General features: G+C 40.0%; 1 protein-coding gene across 4 annotated transcripts in view; it reads right to left on the minus strand.

The window, feature by feature from the left end:
- LOC125892134 (dedicator of cytokinesis protein 3-like) overlaps nt 1–22,233 on the minus strand; it is a 67,568-nt gene that overhangs the window by 13,828 nt on the left and 31,507 nt on the right. For all 4 annotated transcript variants that reach the window (XM_049581922.1, XM_049581920.1, XM_049581919.1 and 1 more), the window contains 25 exons: nt 20,550–20,675; nt 16,437–16,561; nt 16,121–16,283; nt 15,864–15,970; nt 14,179–14,350; nt 13,993–14,090; nt 13,432–13,515; nt 13,222–13,322; nt 13,046–13,127; nt 11,761–11,931; nt 10,893–11,085; nt 10,659–10,786; nt 10,327–10,473; nt 10,105–10,203; nt 9,902–9,996; nt 9,633–9,708; nt 9,369–9,469; nt 8,211–8,269; nt 7,940–8,088; nt 5,147–5,232; nt 5,006–5,032; nt 4,796–4,891; nt 4,643–4,703; nt 4,447–4,540; nt 2,357–2,505 (listed from right to left, as the gene is read on the minus strand). In XM_049581922.1, coding sequence (XP_049437879.1) covers nt 2,357–2,505; nt 4,447–4,540; nt 4,643–4,703; nt 4,796–4,891; nt 5,006–5,032; nt 5,147–5,232; nt 7,940–8,088; nt 8,211–8,269; nt 9,369–9,469; nt 9,633–9,708; nt 9,902–9,996; nt 10,105–10,203; nt 10,327–10,473; nt 10,659–10,786; nt 10,893–11,085; nt 11,761–11,931; nt 13,046–13,127; nt 13,222–13,322; nt 13,432–13,515; nt 13,993–14,090; nt 14,179–14,350; nt 15,864–15,970; nt 16,121–16,283; nt 16,437–16,561; nt 20,550–20,675 — 2,789 coding nt within the window. The remainder of the gene's footprint in view (nt 1–2,356; nt 2,506–4,446; nt 4,541–4,642; nt 4,704–4,795; nt 4,892–5,005; nt 5,033–5,146; nt 5,233–7,939; nt 8,089–8,210; nt 8,270–9,368; nt 9,470–9,632; nt 9,709–9,901; nt 9,997–10,104; nt 10,204–10,326; nt 10,474–10,658; nt 10,787–10,892; nt 11,086–11,760; nt 11,932–13,045; nt 13,128–13,221; nt 13,323–13,431; nt 13,516–13,992; nt 14,091–14,178; nt 14,351–15,863; nt 15,971–16,120; nt 16,284–16,436; nt 16,562–20,549; nt 20,676–22,233) is intronic.

The raw sequence follows: 22,233 nt of genomic DNA on the forward strand, positions 1-22,233 counted from the left end.
AACTTTTTATAAACTTTTTTTTTAACAAATTATTATTATTGTTATTATTACCATCATTATTATTATCATCATTATCATCAAAACTGGCATTGAGAGTTTAGTAAATTATCATTTAATTTGACCTTTTGATTCACAAATCTTTATAACATCAAGTTAAATTTTCAACACGCTTAGAAGAAGAAGGAGAAGAAGGAGGAGGAAGAGAAGAGGAAGAAGAGGAAGAGGAGGGAGGAGGAACAGAAGAAGTGGGGAGAGAAGAAGAAGAAGAAAAAGAAAAAGAAAAAGAAGAAGAGATTAAAAAAACGAGTTATGTGTAAAAATTTGTGTTTCAATTGATCCAAACATATTTTTTAAAACTGTGGGAGGTGTTTTCTTGTTGTTGTATAATTTTAACTCATTCAGTTGTGAAAACAGTTCATGTTTACACTTACATTCTGTATATAGAATTTTCTAATAATAAAGTCAAGTTTTTAAATGAAAAAAAAAATCATCTTACAGTTCAATGTTGGAATAGTTTTTTAGTGTACAGTAAGAAGGAAATCATTTGCTGGGTAGAACATATATAGATTTTTTTCCCCCCAAATCCAGCTTTTACATAATTGTCCCACCACTAATTCACTGAGGTCACTAACCTGCAAGTTGCTCATATAGAGCACCTGCAGATTTCAATTTGTCCTGGGTGAATTTTAATATTGGTTACAGCACCAGGGGATTCCACAGATGCAGACCAGCAACTTTTTCTTTGTACAACAGCAGTAATAAAAACTAGAGATGACAAAGAGTTAATGAAGGAGGCCACTTTAACTTCCTCTTCAGCTGCTCCCAGAGTCCAGAGGGCATTGTCCTCTCTGAAGCACAGAGACCAGTCGACTAATTTAATTCTGTGGATGAATACCAGCCAGGGAGGAGCGATTCGGGGGAGCAAATCACATTTGAGCAGACATCTGACCCTTACTGAGTAGAACTGTGGTGTGGGCGAAGGCTGCAGGTTTGTATTTATATTATATGATACTGAGAGTTTGCTTCAGTGCAGAAAACTCTCTCATGATATATGCCTAAGCAATGACAATTAGATGATGTTGTTTTGATAATACACAGTTCTGTTTATGCCCTCGACACAGGATGCTGCTTCGGCTTTAAAGCCTGTGATGGAAAGTATATTTACTCCTGAGTATTTCCATCTAAAGCTACTTCATACTTATATTTCACTACATTTATCTTGGTTTAGTTAAAAATTTACATATAAAACATATGATCAGCTTATAAAATATGATGCACTGTTAAATATTTAACTGTCAAACAGTATATTAAGTAAAATTAGCTCCACCTTTACAAGCTACAACATTAAAATGCTACTTGAAAATGAATGTATAGTCTGCTGTTAGTAATAATCAAATATAAAATGATGTAACATTCGTCAAGGCTATTTTTGCTTTTTCACATGTATTACAGCAGTACTTTTTTAATTTTTACAAATACTGCTTCACATTCTTAGGTAGCAGGTAGCATTCTGAATTTAAGGCTTTTATACTGGAGTTTTTTTACACTGCTGTATTAATATTTTGAAGGAAGGATCTCAGCACTTCTCGCCTGCTGTATAAATCTAGTTCAGTAGCTACAAGCACGAGTGAGTGTTGATGTAAAACATGATTTAAAAAAAAATGTTAACGAGAGATTACTGTAAAAGAAACACTACTAGAGTCTGTCTCACAGCCAATGTTAATGAGGGCAAAATTTAATTATGTTTGTGAACAGCTGCACTGCCGATGAGAACAAAGAGCCACTTCAGCACTGTATGAATAATAAAAATAAATATAAAAAGCAAAAAAACTGAATGTGATCTAAGCTATATTTACTTTCTGATGTGACTTGTCTGACACAAACCTACAACACATACTGCTCCATCACTATAAAGTTAACCCAAATTTCCAATGTATATCAATTACTCACCCCATGTTACATTGAATTTGTAAAGGAAATTTTGTTTTTCTCACATGCCTCCATGGTGAATGAAGTATACATTAATGGAGAAAATTCTTGATGAATTGAAGTCATAGGCAACTGCATTTAACAACAGCAAATCTATATGAAATCATCCGTCTACAAACTCTTATACAACTCATGCAGTGTAATCAAAATCTAATTTATTTGTTCATATGCTCAATAATTATACATTTCTTCCCAAATCCAATGTAACACAGGCTGAGTATGGCACATACAAATGATCATTTGGGGGGTGAAGTATTCCTTTATCTTGGCATTCCCTCCATTTTTTCATTTCACTCAGTTGAAGTACACACTGGCTTGAAGTTGGTCAAAACAGGAGTGAAAGATAGAGCCATAAAAATTCACTTGCCTTGCCCTTGTTAAAGTAGTGCAGGATTTTACGACTCAGGTTCTCCTTACGCTGCCACTCGCTCTGACAGGGGTAGTGAAGGAAATCCCTCAGGGGCCGGTCCTCCCACTGCAGCAGCTCCCAGTACAGCAGCAGGGTGAACGCTGCCTCTGTTGTGGAGGGGGAACAGGTCAAAGGTCGTCAGACTAAAAGTGTATTATCTGCTGTCTAGTGAAGTCACAGATGTTGTCTGGCCACAGTGATGAACTGATACCTTTTTGGGTCTGGTTTTTATGAACAGATGGTGAGCAACATGAAGTGCGGTCAGTGGCACAAAGCACAAGGTGCCCAGAGCATGGTGAGTGTGTTTTGGTATACTGGTGGCCAGATGTGCAAAGTGCAATTAAAATCACTACTGCTGCTCTAAGTCCCTTTAACGCAGTGGTTCTAAACTGGTGGGAGCTGTCCCAAAGTAGATTGCGGGTCCATTCTGAATGGACTACAAGTGACTCAAGAACATGTCAAGTTTGGAAAAAACACACTTTATTTTTAAGAACAGTGAATTTCTGGCACAGGGTTTTTATTTTGAAGTGCTGTTTCCTTCCTGTAGAGTGAATGACTAACGGACAACTACTCGACAGAGACAGCAAACTAGCTTACACACGTATGAAGCTGAATGTAATAAACTGTGTGGACCTAGAACTAATGATGAAGTAGAGATGGACCCTGTGGTTGGACCAGTTGGGAACCACTGCTTTAATGGGTTTTCTCAGTTGCTTTGACACAATCCTCAAATTAAAATTCTCAAACCCAAAACTGCACAGTAAATATGGTATATTTTGCATTTCTATATAGTTTCTAATTTACATTTACCAAAAAAACTAAAAATAGTAATAACAAACGAAATATCTTTGGGTTTTTGAATGTTACTCATCACGCTGGGGTTTAGAGATCATCAGGACCCTTATTGACTATCTTAAAGATAATCGTTAATGAATATAATCATTAGTTGCAGCTCTGAAATAAAAAGGACAACAACATGAACTCATTGCACCCTCAGTAAAAACCAAAGACAAATGATGGTTCTTTCTATGTTGAATTCCATCTTTGAAGAACATTTTTTTAAGACAATGATTCACACAATAACCACATGTGTAATCACAGCCAACTCTGCAGAACATTAAATGTGTTTCAATTATCCTGCCAGCTGCCTGTTGTTTGTTTTACGTAAGTGATGAATAAGGTTGTATTTAATTAGTCATATTTGGGTACATTTACATGCACACAATAAAGCTACCACTGCCAATAATGTGAGTAAAGCAAGAACACTTAAGCCATTTACACGATTACATAAACTGACAAATTCCCCCGATTTCCTGTTTACTTGATTGAGAGTGCCATTAACAGAGCTGATTAAAATTTACTACAACCCCCTTCCAAATAACCAATTTAGCCTTTTTCTAATAAAGAAAGGACTAATATGATATAAATACCAGAATCACTAAGGCATAAAGGAGGCTGGTGACTGAGTGGAGACTGTAGAGCAATAGTTTAATGTCTTCATGTTGAAGCACATATTTATCTCTGTCTCTACCTGACATTTAGCCCGTCTATTTAGCCTGTCAAGGCTGTCTCTACACCGCAGTGTGATGTTTACTTTGCAAGTCTGTGTTTTCATCATACTGTTTTCTTATCCATTATCTCCCTTATCTACAGCTGGAGAGGGAATTCAGTCTGCTGTGGTGGAGTTTCATCAGTTTTCATAAGGTGATGTCACCAGACTGTCTCTTTTAATTGGTGAGGGCAGAGCTGCAGTACTGATTCTCATTATCTACAGGGAAATGCTTTCCAAAAGAAAAAAGGTACCAGACCTGAAACTATCACCTTTAATAACTTCAGAATTGATTGTAGGATTCTTAACTTTTAAAGCTCAACATGATTTAGCCCCCAGTCATATAGCTAAGCTTCTATTGGGAGCCTCTGTTGGCAAAATAGGGAAAGTAGGGAGTAGTATATGCAGAGCAGCAGGGCAAAGGCAAGAAAAAAAAACAACCTAAGCGTCCGCCATAAACCCTGCATCATCACAAAAAATGACCCAGTGTCTTAGTTACCTGTGAAGTCCTCTGCTTGGAGATGCAGGTCACACAGCTTGTGGATGTAACGGATGTACATGTCCTCCTTGTTGACCTCTGATTTGTAGAAGTTCTGAGGTTAAATTAAAAAAATAAATCATGATTAAAATCTTGTTTTGTGTAGAAATACTCATAATTGTGTTTTAGACTAAAACCATTGCCATGAATGTCTCACCATGAGGTTGACAGAACCACCAATTTTCTTGTTCTCCATCTCATCTCCTTTCATGCAGTCCCTAAAAATAAAAAATAAAGATTTTTTTGTCATTGCTCTGCAATTTCATGATAAACCACAAGTGTTTTTATGTTCAACTTCATCTCAGTGTACCTGTAATCCAGTAATCGCTCAACAAGTCTTGTGACTGATGTGACGAATGAGATCCCTGTCTCTCTCCAGGTCTCCTGCTCTATCTTCTCCAGCAGACTACAGAGAAAAAAAAACGGTAAGATGTTCTTACAAAAGGTGACGAGCACAGGAAGGAAACAGATATGAATCACAGCGTCTCCTAGTCTTAACTGTGAGGGCATTCCACCTCACCTTGGATAAGGACCAAACAGCTGGGTCCTGCAGTGTGACAGCCAAACACACAGAGAAGAATGTTAGAGGGGAAACACTATGAGAGCAGCATTATTCTGGATATCACTCCACAGGCTCACTAAACACAGGTTTGATGCTTACAAAAGGCTGAAGAGCTCTCTGTGATTATCATCGCCTTTCCCATCTGACACCATGCTGTCCAGCTTATCCATCAGCTCTGCCTCCACCTACACACACACACACAAACACACACTCAGTCAGCCAAAAGATGTAGGTATTTCATGTGACAAAGAGCTGTCCATTTTTTATCACAATAACTGCCCCTCGGCACACAACCTGTTCATTCAAAGCTTCTATTGAGGTTTTCAAATGAATGTTCAAATGACTGTCATCATGTTTTATAACGTCATCACCACCCTTTAAAAAAATCCTCAATTTGAATAAAGTGACTCATTGGATTAAATGAGTTAGTCTTTCATTAATTAAATCAACTGTCTTTAAAGGTCCAGTGTAGGATTTAGGGGAGATATATTGGCAGAAATAGTATAAATTTTTATCCCTACAGAATGAGCCATTTATATCTACATACAAAGCAGGTCCTCTTCCACAGAGAATTTGTGTTTGCGCATTGGTCACTGTCTCCTACATGCTTCGCACATGGGAGAAGTTTCTGTTCTGCAACCTCACCACTAGATGCCACTAAATCCTACACACTGGACGTTTAATGAATACATGTAATTTATTAAATCAAATCAAATCATGTTTATTTATATAGCACCTTCTCATACAAGTAAATGTAACTGAAAGTGCTTTACAGGTTCACAGTTTCGGTCAGGCGAATGCAGTTCGAAGTGCAAAAGAGCAGGTTAAAGTGCTGCACCCTTTAAAACAGTGGTACAAGATACAAAAAATATAAGAGGTAAAAAAACACAAATATACATGCATGTTTATACACACATACATCAATATACTGTACACAAACATACATGAAAAGACAGATATACACATACATGCATACATGCATTCATGCATACATACATACATACACACACATACATGAATATGGAATCAATAAAATAGCTCTAGGATGGTTCAAATGGTGTGGTACAGAGTGACATCTAATCAAAGGCACATGAAAAGAGAAATGTTTTTAGTTGGGATTTAAAACACATAGTGGTGGGAGCATATCTGAGATTGTAGGGAAGCTTGTTCCAGCTCTGGGAGGCATAAAAACTAAAGGCAGCTTCGCCACGGCAACTTTTGACTCTGGGAACAGTTAAAAGGCCAATCTCCAACGACCGTAGAGCTCTAGTGGGTTTGTAAGGTATTAGCATGTCTGAAATATATTTTGGTCCCGTGCCATTAAGAGTCTTGTATACTAGGAGCAGAATCTTAAAATGTATTCTATGTGAAATAGGTAGCCAGTGTAGTGATTTAAGAATGGGAGTGATATGAGCAGATTTCCTTGTGTCTGTCAGGACCCTAGCAGCAGAATTTTGAATGAGTTGGAGTTGTCTGAGTGCCTGTTTGGAGAGTCCAGAGAACATGCCGTTACAGTAATCAAGTCTACTGGATATAAAAGCATGGATAAGAATCTCCAGATCATGCTTGGACATGTAGCCTTTAATTCTAGAAATGTTTTGGAAATGAAAGTAGGCTGCTTTGGTAATTAACTTAATGTGTGCATTAAAACTTATTACAAATGCAGCTGTAGCCAGCATCTCACTGTCAGGAGCCATGTTTCCATCATCCTGTTTAGATGCGCATCCAGAAGTATCGCATCGGAAATGGATGATGGAAAGGCCAAAATTCAAATTAAAATCTCCTGATTTGCACAAACTAAAATACGCTCGCTTTAGCCGGGTTTTGGTTGATTTGACAAAATGTTGATTCGCAAAACGGGGGACGGAAACAGTTATGTTCAAATTAAGTCTGACGTAGCGCACCTCTCTCCACGGTGATATCCACACTCCGGGTCGGGAAGGTGGTAATGCATTTACAAGCTGGTTGCCAACCGCCAGAAAACGTAGAAGAAGAAGAAAAATGCGAGACTTATTTTGTTTCTGGTTCTGCGGAAAACTCGTGTGAGTTCGTAGTTTTCACCAAAGTCCGTACATTTAATGGAAACACACAGGATTCGTATTTCTTTTAATGCGCATTTCCCAGTGATTCGAATCACTTTTGGATGGAAACATAGCTATTGTCCTCATTCATATTTTAAGAAGCTACCAATTATATTCAACACAAAATAAGCCTTAAAAGCTGGAAATCAGAACAGGAGTACAAAGAGTTGCTGCATAGACAGGATACACCGCCTCATGTAGTTGCATCGGTATAGACTGGCAAGTTTTTAGAAAGTTGCAGAATGGCGCATTGCAAGTAGTTGCCTGGTTCAACTCATCTCATCGCAGATCTTCGGTCTGAACTGAGCTTTAGGTTGCTGCCTAAACATCCCTTTAATACAGATGCATGCTTCCCTTTGTGTGAAAGAAGTGGGAGAGCAAATAGTTTTTGACCTCAGTGAAAATGTTGTTTCTTAAAGACTGATAAAGAACTTAAAGAACGCCAACAAATATGGATTGAAGCAGAACATTTCCTCAGATAAAAACATGTTAGTAATTTCACATGTTGTAATGACATCTATTTTTTGTAATACATTCTGACTTTTGGACTTCACAACATTCTGGTATTATTGGAAACGTTTGGATCACACAAGTTGCAAACAATCCTATGCGGCCATCACTGGAATCTAATTCTACAAATAGTATAATACTAATAATATTAGTGAAGCCTAATCTTCTTGATAGGTTTAAACAAAATGAATAGATGGGCAAAATAAATAAATATATAAAATTGAAAATTTGAATGAAATTTGAAATTTGAACTATTCAGTTCAGCCCATTGTAGATTATAAGATAACAATGTCATACTGACCTGTTTGAAGTTGCCGTTTTTCCTTTGCTCCCAATCCATCATGTCATGGAAAATGGGTATCATAATATTTCGAACCTCCGTCTGAGGCACCAGAGTGACACCAAGGAAGGGACCCATCATTCCTGGGATGAAGTGGGGCTTGTTGTCACCTGGATTACATAGATTCACATAGAAAGGAGCCATTTGTTATCATTAATTTCATATGAATCTAAATGGAGGAGACACACTGTGATACATATATGTGAGTGTGGAGTTGTGTTGTCTTACGCACCTAGTTTTTGCCACATGCTGAAGAGCTCATAAGCCATCATCACTCTCATATCTCCATGCCTACAGAGTAGAGAACAGTGGGAAGTTTAAACAGTTACACAAAGAATTAACCTGTGTTGGAGAAAATGCCCACAATGAACATACTGACAATCTCTCATATCTAAATGACAGAATAAGTTGATTTCCACTGACTTCCAAAACAATATATGTTACTGTCGCAGTTTTAAAAGCATCCTTAATGTTATGAATCGTCACAGTTATGATATAAAATGTTGTGGTTAGGTTTAAAAAGATCATGGCCTGGCTTTAAATAGTACTTTTGTTATTAACCTAGTGTGACGTATGCCATGTGACAGACAACATACACATTGTGTCAAATACATTACTAACATAGCATGCTTTACATACTAGCATAATACAATACGTGGTTATCAAAAGAAGTCAATGCTGACTTCAGGGCATGAAAACCTTTCTCTGGGGTGAAAGTCCTGTGCTTGTTTGACCGATCCACCACCCTTTTTGCTCACACTGTGGGGACTTCTTCGATCTTTATCACAGATGTATAATAATACCCAGATACCAGATGCCAAGATTGGCGTCTATTCAGTCGAATGGAATTGTTTGCCTGGTGCATATGCCAAAAAAGTTTCTATTTTGCGGGGTTAATTCAGGGGTATGTGGCCCACTGAATATATGCAGTAGCGTTTCTCCCACTGGCCCCTACAATTAGAAATATAAAACATCCATGGATAAAAAAACATAAGAAAAGAAAGAGAGAGTCATAAGATACCTTGTTTGCAGTTTGAGTTCACCTGTCAACAGTTATACAGACATCTCTTTTACAATTGTGGTCAATGGGGAAAATACTTTCTGGGCTGCAGGGGATTTTTTTTCTGCAATATCGCAAGTGAGAAAAATCTGGGCCTGTTCCTGGAGGCTTGATCATTATATAACATTACATGGACATTGTCGCATTTTATACTACGTCACATTGCTTCCTCCTCTGCTACCGTAATAATTACTACAGCCACTAGAGGGCGTCATCTTACAATAAACGTAAGTAAGGGTCATAATAAGCTGCTTGCACAGTCGACCTGTATGGCTGTTTTTACAGAGAGCGCTTTAGTAAGAGCAGGGTGAATATACGGTGGTTTCTTACTTGTCAAGGACTTTCTTTCTCTTAGCCGGGCCGAGCGCCTCCAGCTGCAGACTGGGCTGGTTGATGTACAGTACAGTGAGGCTGAAAAAGGAGTTCCACACCTAACACAAACCATAGAAAAAAAAAAGTGAGTAAATGCTATGTTGAATCATTAACACCAGTTTCAGAAAGTGAACTGTGGAAAAGTATCAAGTAGTCTGTGGCTTCATGATGTCGTGGGCTTCCTAAATGTCATATGCAGCCTCCTGCTGTTCAGACACACACCTTGAAATCAAAATCTGTCTCTGAGAAGTTCTTGTGCAGCGCCGGAGACAGGAACTGTGTAGTCACCACGATGATACTGCGGAAAAGCAAACATTACACTGTCAGCTTACGAAATGAGGTAGCTGCCAAAAATAGATGAAAAAATTTGCAACACAAGCGTCACCTTCAGAACAGGATTATCTGAAGAGAGTCTGATCTAATGGTTGGCTGTATTCCCTTACCATCTCCGGGACAAAGACTGCATGACAGAAATGGAAAAGCAGACTCACTGACTAGTTAGAAGCCTCATGACGCTCCAGTCCCGGGGGAAGATCGTCAGTTTCATCAGATTGCGGAACACGCAGAAGATCTTCAATAGGAACTCCTGCCAAGGAATATATTAAGAAAGTGTATGCAGTCAAGGTATGTAGTAAGCAGGCTGCAGCAAAATGCTGTAATCATGCGCAGCTCTGTGACTCAGAGAGTTTCCTACCTTAAGCTCCTCTTTGCTGTGGAAGTTGTTGAGTAGATGGTGAAAGTGGATCTCCGTCATTTGCTGGAGCAGAGAGAGAAGACAGGAAACATACTCCCCCTGCATGACAGAAAATGACAGATACGGCCAAACATGTTTTAAAAGGTTAATCACCTCAAAATATTCACTAAATTCCAGCTGTTTTTAATGAACATCAAAGAAGCACATTGAGTGGAAGCTTACCGTTATCTCGGCAGTGCACTGGGGACAGCGTTGTCCTCTGGACGTCTCCACAGAGTGAGACTTGCTCATGATGGACAGCAGAGTCTGCAGCAGCACATCCAGAAGGCTCTCCACCATCATCTCCACCTCCTCCTGAACAGAAGACTCCTGAGACACAGAGATGCATGCCATTTAATGGGAATGTTTTAGTGTTGTGCAAACAAGCTATAGCTGCAGTATCACGGAAATAGGAATTTTCTAATTATCTTTATTACTAATTCAATCAATCCTTTTTTGGAAAAGGGATTTTAAATCATATATGTCAAGTATGTACATGGTACAAGGTCCTGTACCATTGAGCTTGTCTTAATTATGGAAAAGATGCTGCCAAGGATCCCAGAGCAGATGAGCAGCTCCCTCTGCTGGCGCAGATGCAGGTGGATGTGATGCAGAACCACCGGCAGCAGAATACTACGAGACTCTGAGGGAGGAGAGAAAGGAACAGAGTGCGGATGAGACTGAAAAGCACTGCATGGACATTAGGCTTACATGTACGGTTGTTAAATAATCCTCCGCATTTGTCTCACCAGGGAAGAAGAAGAGGCGGCTTTCAACTGTACGAGCGATGGACTGCAGTTTGACTACATCCATAGACTGGCCAATGTCCACTGTGCTGGGCATGCTCCCAAGGGTGCCCCTGACATATTCGGCCACCTCCTGAACAGTGAACATCTGTAGCAGCTCGTCAAAGATATCAGGGAAACTGTTCAACAGTGCAGCCTGGGCGGAGGAACAAAGAACACAGAGAATGAATTTGTAGTTTGCAAAAAACATGTTTCAAAGAAACTACACTGACATGTATAAAAACATCACAAAAACTATCACTTATAGCAGAAATCGCTCATTTCTGAGTGACGCTGACACAAAACAAAAATAGCCCAAAAATAAGCCTGCTATTTATCTTCTAAAAGGAGCATCAAGATCTTAAAAGAGGGACAAACAATTCATCTCTTTCCACAGACATAATCTCAGTTTCTATGAAAAACACTGACTGCATATCAGCTACTTCAGAATACATCATCCTGGACACACAGCATCTGCTGCAATGTGGTATCAACACAGGGGGGCGCTGTGACTTACTGAGATGGACGAGAGCCCAGGAGCATGATCACAGAAAGGCATGCAGCTGATCACACCCCTAAACTGTCCCCGAGCAAGACAAGGATGGGGCAACAGGCGAAGGATTGAAGCATCAGAATGAAAGTGCACGGAATGAAAAGTGAAATAAATAGAAAAGATGAAAGAAGTTAACAAACAAAAATGAGTCAATGAATCATGAGTGCAAACTAATAGGATGAGCAAAAGAGAAAATAAACACTTATAACCAAAATAAGACTGCCGAGCAGGTGAGACACTGTATGTCATCACATCTGTTAGGCGGTGAACTGATCTGACCTGCGTGAACACCAGGTTCTCTGAGCTGCGGCTGTCCAGACTCAGGACAAAGCGGATCGACTGGAAGAGCTCTTGGATGCTCGCTCTGAACTGCTCCTCCTCCATCCCGCAGGTGGCTCTCGAGTACAGGATACGAGACTGGACAATGAACTTAAACAGGTACTCTAGAGCCTGGGGGGGGGGGGGTCGACAGAAGGCAGATGGAGATATACAGTCAGCAAAGGGACTTTAAATTCCCTTAGAGTGGAAAAAGTACTGAAAGTGTTTGTGGTTGATCATTTAGAGAAAATCAATATATAAAGAAATGTTTTAAATGTGTCAGGTCTCATGAGAGAATACCTCTTCATATGATCTCATTGAGGAAAGAAATTTCCAATGAGATATCCTGGGACATATGGTAGCACCTGACCCAGTGTTGTTGGCTATATGTGAGGTACTGGGAGAGGACACTCCTCTTAGAGGAGTCCTGGAAATAGACACAACCTCCCACTTACACTACGATGATCAGAGATGTTATACAACAACTTAAACTGGAAACATGGAGATTCACTTTAAGAGGTTCCACTGAGAGATTCCCTAAGACTTACCAACTATAGGTAAAGATTTCAGGGACATAGGGGACAGCAAAATAATGAGAGTGGCAGAAGACTTTTATATTTGACAAACGTAAGACATTTACACCATAAACTGAATTGGTGCATGAACATTCACCAGGATGCAGGAAATTAAGTGTCTAATGCTGAAAAGTCCCTGGGAGAGGACCAACTCTGTTTCATGTGTCCAGCCTCAATGTTGAAACGAAACCTACGCCCTTGATACCAAGCTTTTATTAACAATGTAGAGGCTAGGTGAGAAACATCCTCTTGACCTTTGCTACAATACCAAAGTTAAACCTCATGTGAGGTGGCAATAGTCAGCATTTAAAGCAGCTTTGTTAATATATATACTGTATATTTACTACACATCTCCTCTTGTTTTCTAAGTGTGTCTGTGTATATAAATTCTGCATTGTTTCTGTGGTATTTCATGTAATTTGTATGCATTCTCCACTGTATGGTTGTTAAACAAAATACCAGTAAACAGACTGTGGAAATGTTTAACACTGAGCGCGTCAATATCTACTGAGATTTTATATAACGTCCTTCCTCTCAGCAGAGAAGTCGCTGACTGAGGCTTACATGGCGTCACATTACTCCTTATCAGCCTCTCTGTGTCCATTTCCCACAAATTAATCCCAGAAGAAGGAGCCAGGACAGAGCAGAAGGAAGTGAGTATGATACTTTACCCTCATGGCTTCCTGAATGTGGTCCTGTCGGACGACCTCGGCCGAGCGGTCCATGTACCACTTAAGACATCGAATCAGCTCTCTGCAGACACACAGTTTAAAAATATGAGAGTGGCTATCGAGTGTGACTTTGTAGGTATCTTATTTCAGATTCTGCATTTGCTTTGTTGTTGTACTTGTATGCCAGAGCTCCAGCAAAGTGGTTTTGGATGTAGGAGTCCATGACAGGTCTGAAGTGGTAGAAACGGCTGTCCCTGAGCAGGTTAATGATGAACACCTAAACACACACATATATATTTATATATATGTATTGCTTGTTTCATCTGCTTACAGGCAAGATAAATCATACAGTAGGGTATATATGTGTCCTCCTTTCGTTTTCCTACCAGTGACTGGAAAACCAGCGGTCCATATTTATCAGTGTTGTCATCTAAAAGACAGAAGAGCGTATCCAGGACATCTCGCAAGAACTGTGAGGAGAAAAAGGAACAACACTCAGCACAAGCATCACATTAAAGGCTGCTGACTAAAATAGAAAACAAAGGGTAGCCCCTTCATCCAAAAACATAATAAAACCCTTTTTTAAAAACTCTGACATGATGATGTGACTTCTAAACAGTGTTAAACATTTTTTTCTTAAATTATTTGTGAATACTGTAAAAAAACAGTACATTGTGAATATAAAATCGAGTGAACAATTTAAAGCTTTAAAAGCTAAATAATTAATCTCATCAGTCATTACATAAGAATAGCATAATATCACATATAATCAGTCCTGCTTTTATCTTTGAAATATGAAAATGTATTTTCTTTCTGAGCCTAAATAATCTAAGCGACGAAATCTGAGGCTGAATATTTTGTGTCGTGTGTTGTCAAACACACCCTGCAGCCACACAGAAGGTAAATATACCTTCACATCAATAGATAAATAATGTGCTGACAGTGACCTTGACGATCTCCTCTCCGCTGATCTGACGTAATCGACCGAGGATGTCCAACACCCTGTCTGGATGGGCCTTCCAGTTCAGAAGAGCCAGAAGGTCCACTGGAAACAGAATAAGAAACAGTCAGGTGAATTAAAGTGATCTGGACGTGACACTATATAAATGAGAGCATGTACGGTATTTGATTACCGTTTTGTGTGAGTTTGGTGGAGCAGAGTATCGTGGACACCCAGAAGGTTTCTTTGGGGCTTCTCTGGAAGGGCAGGTTGGCCGGCAGGTTGGGGCAGCTGTTGAAGTCCTCTTTACAGCAGGGCAGACTCAGGTACAGGCCCTGGTTACTGAAGGTGGCATTTTCATCACACTAGAAGGCAGATAACAGAGGGACAGAGAAGATTCATTAATGTTTGGAGACCATTTGGAGTTAAGCGAAATTTAGACCAAAGATTTGTGACAAGATGAACTGTTTTAGAATGTTGTAGGGAAAAGTTGCAGTGGCCTCAGCCTGACTCAAGCCTGCTGATGATGTCGCCTGCGACTTGTGAAGTTGCCAGTGGCCGGTTTTAAAACGTGAGGCATGTCACCTGTTTCAACAGCCAATCAGCTTGTAGCAAAGTCAGCCGGTCAAGTCAGTTACAAACTGTCAGCGGAGCGTGTTCACTTGCTGTGGCATTCACTGACAACAGTCCTCCATCCCCGCTGAGCCCAAGTCTGTCTCATTTACATCCCTGCGGCTGTTGACATGTATGTCGGCCTCCGTTCTAGGTCACTGCTGCTCCTGGCTGTATTTGTACATGTCACACACACATACTCAAAAAAACAAAAAAACAAAACAGCACTCTTACAGTTGTTACATATTCCTGAAAGCCGGAGGTTGTAGAACGTTTGTACAGAGAGTCGATGACGATACACTGTCTTGTCTTGTCCCATTGGTGTAAACTTGCAGGTTGATCAGAACAGATTTAGAAAAAAAAAAAAGTGTAGCCACACCAGGCTAGTAAAAGCGGACTGGGTGTTTAATTGAGGCTAGGCTGTTATACTACTGTACAAAGCCTAGAGTTCTGGGTCACAGGAGGGTTCAAATGCTGCATTCAAATAGGGTCGTGTTTACGAGAAGGGTCCATATGAAGCCCCCTCATATTTTTATTTCCTTTTTTGTGTTTCTTGACTGTTTGCAGTGCTTCTTTTTATTGTTCATTTTCTTTTACTGTTTATTGTTATGCACCAAACACCCAGAGAAATGTATTCCATGTGAAGACCTACTGGGCGATAAACCTGTTTCTAATTTCTGGAATACAGTATATCATCACTTCCTTCATATCTAAAGGTGCTGAGTTAAAAGGTAACTGGACATGCTTTCGATATTTGAGGACCTTTCTTACAAATGCCCAGACATATTTATATTTTCGCTCCTTGCTGGATTATGTCATACTTGAAGTTATTTTTTATATGACAACTCTCTAATTGCTGTGGTCATTCTTTAATTTTAGTGCCTAAAATCGGGGTCACAGGCCCAAAAGGGCTGACATAAGCCTCTGAATCAACACACATTTCATGGCACTGTTGGATCAGTCATTCAGGGCTGCTTAGCTTTCACAGCATAGCTGCTGTACATGTTTTTGGTGAGGGAGAGCAGAAAACAAAATGGACGATGCATTTAATTACAGAGGCAGAGCAGGTCATGACCTCAGGTCACTGCTGAGAAAATACAATAAAGACACACAGAGGGCTGCCAGCAGCCGACTCCCCACCATGGCGGGTCCACTTTAATGCACTCAAATTAAAAAGTTAAAGACACAAAAGGTCAAAGATAAAGAGACATCAAAGATAAAGAGAAGACACCAACCATCAAGTGTGTGTGTTACACCTGCACATACCTTGTACACATATAGCTCATGGCTCTCGTCTGACAGTGTGGTCCCATCTTCTCTCATCAGGGGAGTGAAGGCAAAACCAAACAGTTTTTTCTCTCCTTTGTCTTTAGCTGAAAGGAAGCACATCATGATATCATGCACCACCATACTGTATCTACACAGCACAAACCATACTTGTATAACTCAGAGCGTGATCCAATCTGTCCTAGCAAACTCGTGTGCTGAGGGATGACTGCCACCAGGCTGCATTAGTGACTCACTGGAGCAGTGTCTGAACTCAAAGCGTAGGTGGGATCCTCTGAAACGATCTATGGGAATAGGCAACTTGACCATCTCACTCCAGCGAGGGCTGTTGTTGTGGTAAAGGACAAAGGAGCGATATTCACTGGAGCTGGGCTCCCCACTGCCCAAACTGATGCAGTCCTAAGAAGGAAAAAGAAGCACAGTAGATCGTGTTGAGTGACACATACTGTTAATGATGTACCAAACTAATGTGTGGATGTATGGGAGGAACGCTACACTCATCATGACTCATATATGGATGATATGGCACATAATAACTCATATGTGTCATACTTTGAGAGTGTCCCCGTCGGCGTAGAGTACATAGAGCGTGACTTCGATGTTCTTTTGGACGCTCTTGCCGCCCCTCTCAAACTCCCCCCGCTCCAGGGTCAGATACAGGTCATTGCGTGTGTCACCTTAAACATCACAAAGGAGAGACTTGAGTTAAAAATAGAACTCCAACAATCGTACATATCAAAGTTTGTTTACAGGTCTTGGAAAGTTCCACTACCCATTTTCGTGTGGGGAACAAGTTAGAAAAAATTTAAAAAACTGAGGGTGTTGAGCATGGATATATTGTAAGAACTGGCTACTGGACAAAGATGGCGCCCAGTTGCTTGAATGAAAACTGCTTACAGAGCACCAAAAACGTGCTTTTGTGTTGCAGCACAGTACCTGCATTCCCACTTGGCCCATACACTTTATACTGGGGGGTTTTTCTAGGCTTTGGGGCAGTTTAACAATTATAAAACATGCAAGGATAAAAAAAATCATAATACAAAGAGTAATGATTGCCTTAGTTTGCAGTTTGAGGTATCTCGTCAACAGTTGCAGTACTGCAAATGCCCACTGGGTCAAATTGGCAGCAAGGCTGTGTGTGGGACATATCCAGCTCTCTTACAGTAATACATCCATGCTGTGGAGGAAGAAGTGAGATTATGAGCCCACTCCTCATCTCTGCTTGTGGCTAGGGGCTTGAGGCTACATTAGCCGTTAATAGCATAACACCCCCAAATCTCTGATCCAAACTGTCGACAGTCAAGGAGCATTATGGGTAATGCAGGTGTCAGGATTTGACAAGGGAGAAGCGTGTGTTATGAAATAAAATAATCTCTGGCTGCACTGCATCAATTTTGATTTATTTTTCAGTCCACTGTGAATCCTACAATGTTACAGAAGTACAATGCCAAATCGCAGCACAATCTTTTAAAGGAAATCCTCCAAGTGACCATTTGTATATCAGTGACTCACCCTGTGTTACACTGAATTCGTTAAGAAAGCTTGTTTTTTTTCCCTCACATGCCTCCACAGTGAACGATGAATTCTTGATGAATTCAAGTAAAGGAGGTCCATGATTAACAACAGCAAAATTATATCAAAACATCCATTTACAAACTCTCACACAACTCGTGCAGTATAATCCAAGTCTCCTTTATTCAGTCATATGCTCAGTACTTTTCAAACTTATGGCCCTTTCCAACGAGGAGCTGAACTAAAAGCAAAACTTATCTATGCTTTCATTAGAGCCAGACTCCATTGACAAAAACAGTAATTTTACCTCGCTGAACATGCAAGTTGCTGGTCTACTGCTGCCCCAATCAATAGTTTGTTTGGGTTGTTGGGTGAGTTTGCTGAATCCTTACTAACCCTATAAAGCCCAATAACATAAACACACTGAATGAGGCAGTGGTTGACCAGCAGCTGGCGTGTTCTGCGAAGTAAAATGATTGTTTTCGTCAACAGAGTCTGGCTCTGAAGAGAGCATAGGTATGTTTCACTTTTAGTTCAGTTTCCCATCAGAAAGGGCTGTCTGTTTGGGAAGTACTGAGCATACAACTGTATAAATGAGAGATGTTTTGATTTGGTTTTGCCGTTGTTAAACATAGACCCCTTTGACTTCAATTCATCAAGAACTTTCTGTTTTTGGATTCCTCGTTCATTGTGGAGTCATGTGAGGAGAATGTTTTCTTCACAACTTTAACGTAACACAAGGTGAGTAATGATATACGGAAGTGAAGTATTACTTTAAGCTTGACCCGCTAGGTAGAATGACGTGCACAATCACTGACCTCATGAAGTTCAACAACAGGACAAAGACGTCTCAGAAAATCCCAGACTATGATAACAAACATGTCTCCTGCCTTGGCAATGTTAATAAGTTGCAATATACATGTCAGCCTCTGCTCCACAGCTGCACTGTGAGTGGTCAACATAAATTAAGACCAAGATGTGCACCACACGTCATTGTTCTTGACGATGAGAAATGACCCCGCTGAGCTGTAATACACTGTAGCTCATGACTGCCTCAGCACCTTTTGTGAGGTCAGTGTTTAATGCAATAAATATCAGTGGCAACAGCGGAGGAAGATATTGCAGTTATTTATAAAATCAGATTATAGTTATTTATATCCAAGTCATTTCCTTGGGGACAGATGAGTCACACGGGGTGATATTGGGAGGTATTTCAGGCTAACTGGAAAGGAGTTGGAAAGGAGTGGGAGAGGAGAGAGAGAGAGAGGAGAGGAGAGGAGAGGAGAGGAGAGGAGAGGATCATACACTCTCAGCAGGCACAAAGCAGAGCAATGTTATCTGATGAAATATACCGAAATAAACACACACCTCTTCCTTTCTCTCTGTCTTTGAGATATCTTTGAAGACCTCTGCTCTTTATAAGTTACTCAGCACCTGACCTAAATGCTGATCGCACGCAAATAGGGAGCGACAAACTGAAAGTCTCCAAAATACCAGCGATAGAAGAAGTACTCAAATCCTTCAATTAAGTAAAAGTAACAATACAACAATCTAAAATATGCCATTACAAGTAAAAGTCCTGCATTCAAAATCTTCAGTGAAAGAACAATACTGTCAGTTAAATGTACTTATAGTAATAAAGGTAAAAGTACCGGCTCTGCAGAGAAACACCCCGCTGTGAGATTTTGGATTATTGCAGAAAATAAGCTGTGTATGATACTTAAAAGTTTTGTTAAGCAAGTAAAAAGCTAGTGTGAGGCTATAGACGTAGTACACTACAGTTGCATGACCTTCACATTGTCACCACAATGAGGTTTTAAAGCTGTGTTCAGCGTGATGACGCTTTGTAGTCTCATTTAGCCACTTGTTAAGACACATTAAAGCTCTAACATTGATGGGGGGCATATTTACTGACATATTTATGTTATAGAATAAAATGTGAAAGTATCTTAAGCTTGTGTGAAGCACAGACTTTTCAGGCATCTGACCTAAAGCTCACTTACTTCTGGACGAGGGAACTGGGAGTGCTAAGATGCTAACTATGGGTTTTAGGACTCAATCCTACAGCCCTCTATTGTGTTTGATCTCTGCTCAAGCAGATCCCATATATATGCGCATGCTCAGGCGCTACTTACACATTGTCAGAAGTGCCAATGTGTAAGTGAAAATGCATATGTTTGGGAAGCCCTGAGAGTAAGACTGGATTAATGAGACTTGGATCATACTGCATGAGTTATGTGTGAGCTTCTCTATTGATGATTTTAATTCATGAAGAATGTTTTATGTTTTTGGATTCTCCATTCACAGTGGAGGCATCACAAATTCAAGATAACACAACTGATACACAAATCATAACTTTGCCGGTATAGTAATCTATTAATCCTATTGATACAGTGGTTCCCAACTTACGAAATATATCTGTGGGGTCATGAGATGATGATGAGGTAGGAAAGAAGAACAAACAAAGTTCTGTGAAACAAATTTTAATTCATTTTATGTTTGGATAATTTTACCTCTTTGGGCCTAAATGATTTAAATGAGACAATCTGAGGAGTTCAGAGGGGGAACAAAACTCACAAACATCTGAAATGTGCCAAGAGGCCACTAGTAATGTACAAGTTTCATACAATAAATTTATGTACATATTTTGTAAGCTTATTTAATGTTATTAGAGTACAATGTTTTCCTCTGAACTGGAGTGACATATAAGCATTAAGTTGTGTAAGTATAAACATTTATCTGAAGTTGTTTTATTGCACTAGCTGCATCTACTGTATTTCTTAGTGTCTTGTATTGATTTACTTCCTGTCGCTGCATCTTGGCCAGGTCATCATTGTAAACGTAAAAATAAAGTACATTAAAATATGTATTTACATGTGCTTTTACTGTTTCCTCATCACCACAGCCAACTCTGTTCTCTCCTTCATCTTCTTTAATGCTGCTTCGCTGTTTTCTTCTATTAAATCTTTGACTACCACTCTTGCTTTCCTCATATTCATCTTGCCTCGTCCCTGACCTCCCTTATCTGCATCCTCTGCACCCTGATCTGTGACCGTCCCCTCTTTTCATTCCTCCAAGCCATCTGGCCTCTGGTCTCCACCTCCTCCTGACCTCTCTGTCCCCATTACCGCCCACTGCTCTTTGCCTCCTTACCTGGCAGGATGACATCTGGGAAACCCAGTTTGCGTGTGAGTGCCAGGGCCCTGTTGAACACAGCTTGGTTCTCCCGTCTGATCTGCTCCAGCTCACCCCGCAGCAGCTGCAGGGAAATGATGAGGCCTGGGGGCAGAAGGAGGGAGGTGAGGGTGGGCATGTTTGTGTGTGTGTGTGTGTGTGTGTGTGTGTGTGTGTGTGTGTGTGTGTGTGTAAATGGGGCAAAGGGCAAATGAAGAGGTACGAGGTTGTAGGAAGAAAGTGGAATTGAAGGGAAAGAAAGCAAAGGGATGAAGAAGAAGGGAGATGGGAGAAGGGAGGGACAGAGGGGTATTTAAAGGACATTAGTCAGAATGTGGGGGAGGAGAAGACAGACACAAGAGTGGATGGAGAGACGTGATCAGAGCCGGGGACCACAGAAGGAGGGAGGAGAAAATGGTGTAGTGGAATTACGCAAAGAAGCAAGGAAAAATATGGCTACCACACAAATCTAGTGGCAGATTTTTGTGAGGCATGAGTCATATATCAAACTGTGAGTTGCTCATAAAAAAGATACAGTAAGTAATAGTGAAGAAGGAGAGTTCACGCTTATAGTGAGACCATTTTAAAAACTCCACGCAGCATGATTGTTTAAAGGGACAGTTCACCCCAAAATCAAAAATCGTACCTGTTGTGCTATTTGTAAATCTAGATTGTTTTGGTGTGAGTTGCTTGAGACATCGGCCATAAAGATGTTTGCCATCTCTCCAATATACTGGAATTAGACGGCACTCAGCTTGTGGTGGTCAAAGCGCCAAAAATACATTTGAAAAACTCAGCAGCTATGTCTCTTTCCAGAAATCATGACCCAGTTACTCAAGATAATCCACAGACCTTGTTGTGAGCAGTAGTGAGCAGCAAGTAGGAACTATTCTATTTCTACTGAACTACACCCGCTAACTGTATCAACCCGCAGGGCGAATTGTGTGCCATCTAGTTCCATTGCATTGGAAAGAATGCAGACATCTCTACGGACGATATCTCCAACACTCGGCAACTCACACCAAAACAATCTAGACTGGAATGAGGAAAAAAATGTATATTTTTTTTATGGGGTGAACTGTCTCTTTAATACCAAAGACACAGCGTGACCTGCGTTATCTTTTCAATAAGTGCTGACCCAATTTGATTTCTCCATCAGGTTTTATTACTCCTGTTACTACAGTGAGAGTTAGCGGTGGGTAATATACTGTGAGGTAAGTTTAATTAACATTCATAAATATCAGGGTTTAGTTTATATACTGTCTGATTCAACTGAAAAAAATAAATAATTTGACATTTTAAGAAATATATTTTTTTAGAGCAGAAACAATTAGTTGATTAATCGCTTATTCAATCAACAGAACAATTTTTTATTATCAATCGTCTTTTTATAACAAACATAGAATTCTAAAATTTCCTGGTTTCAGCTTGCCAAAGGTGAATATTTGGCTGGTTTTCATAATCGTCAATGATATACAACATTTTGCTTTTGACAAAGCAAACAATACAATACATTTAAAGACGTCATATAAGGTTGTGGGAACTAGTTTCTATTTTTATTTTCTAGACTAAAAGATTAATTGAGAAAATATTCAGCAACCCTATTCGCTTTCTTGCCACAAGTCAGATTAGGATATTGATGCCAGTCTCTTATTTGTCATTT

The sequence above is a fragment of the Epinephelus fuscoguttatus genome, linkage group LG7 (genome assembly GCF_011397635.1).
Source record: "Epinephelus fuscoguttatus linkage group LG7, E.fuscoguttatus.final_Chr_v1".
NCBI lineage: Eukaryota > Metazoa > Chordata > Actinopteri > Perciformes > Serranidae > Epinephelus > Epinephelus fuscoguttatus.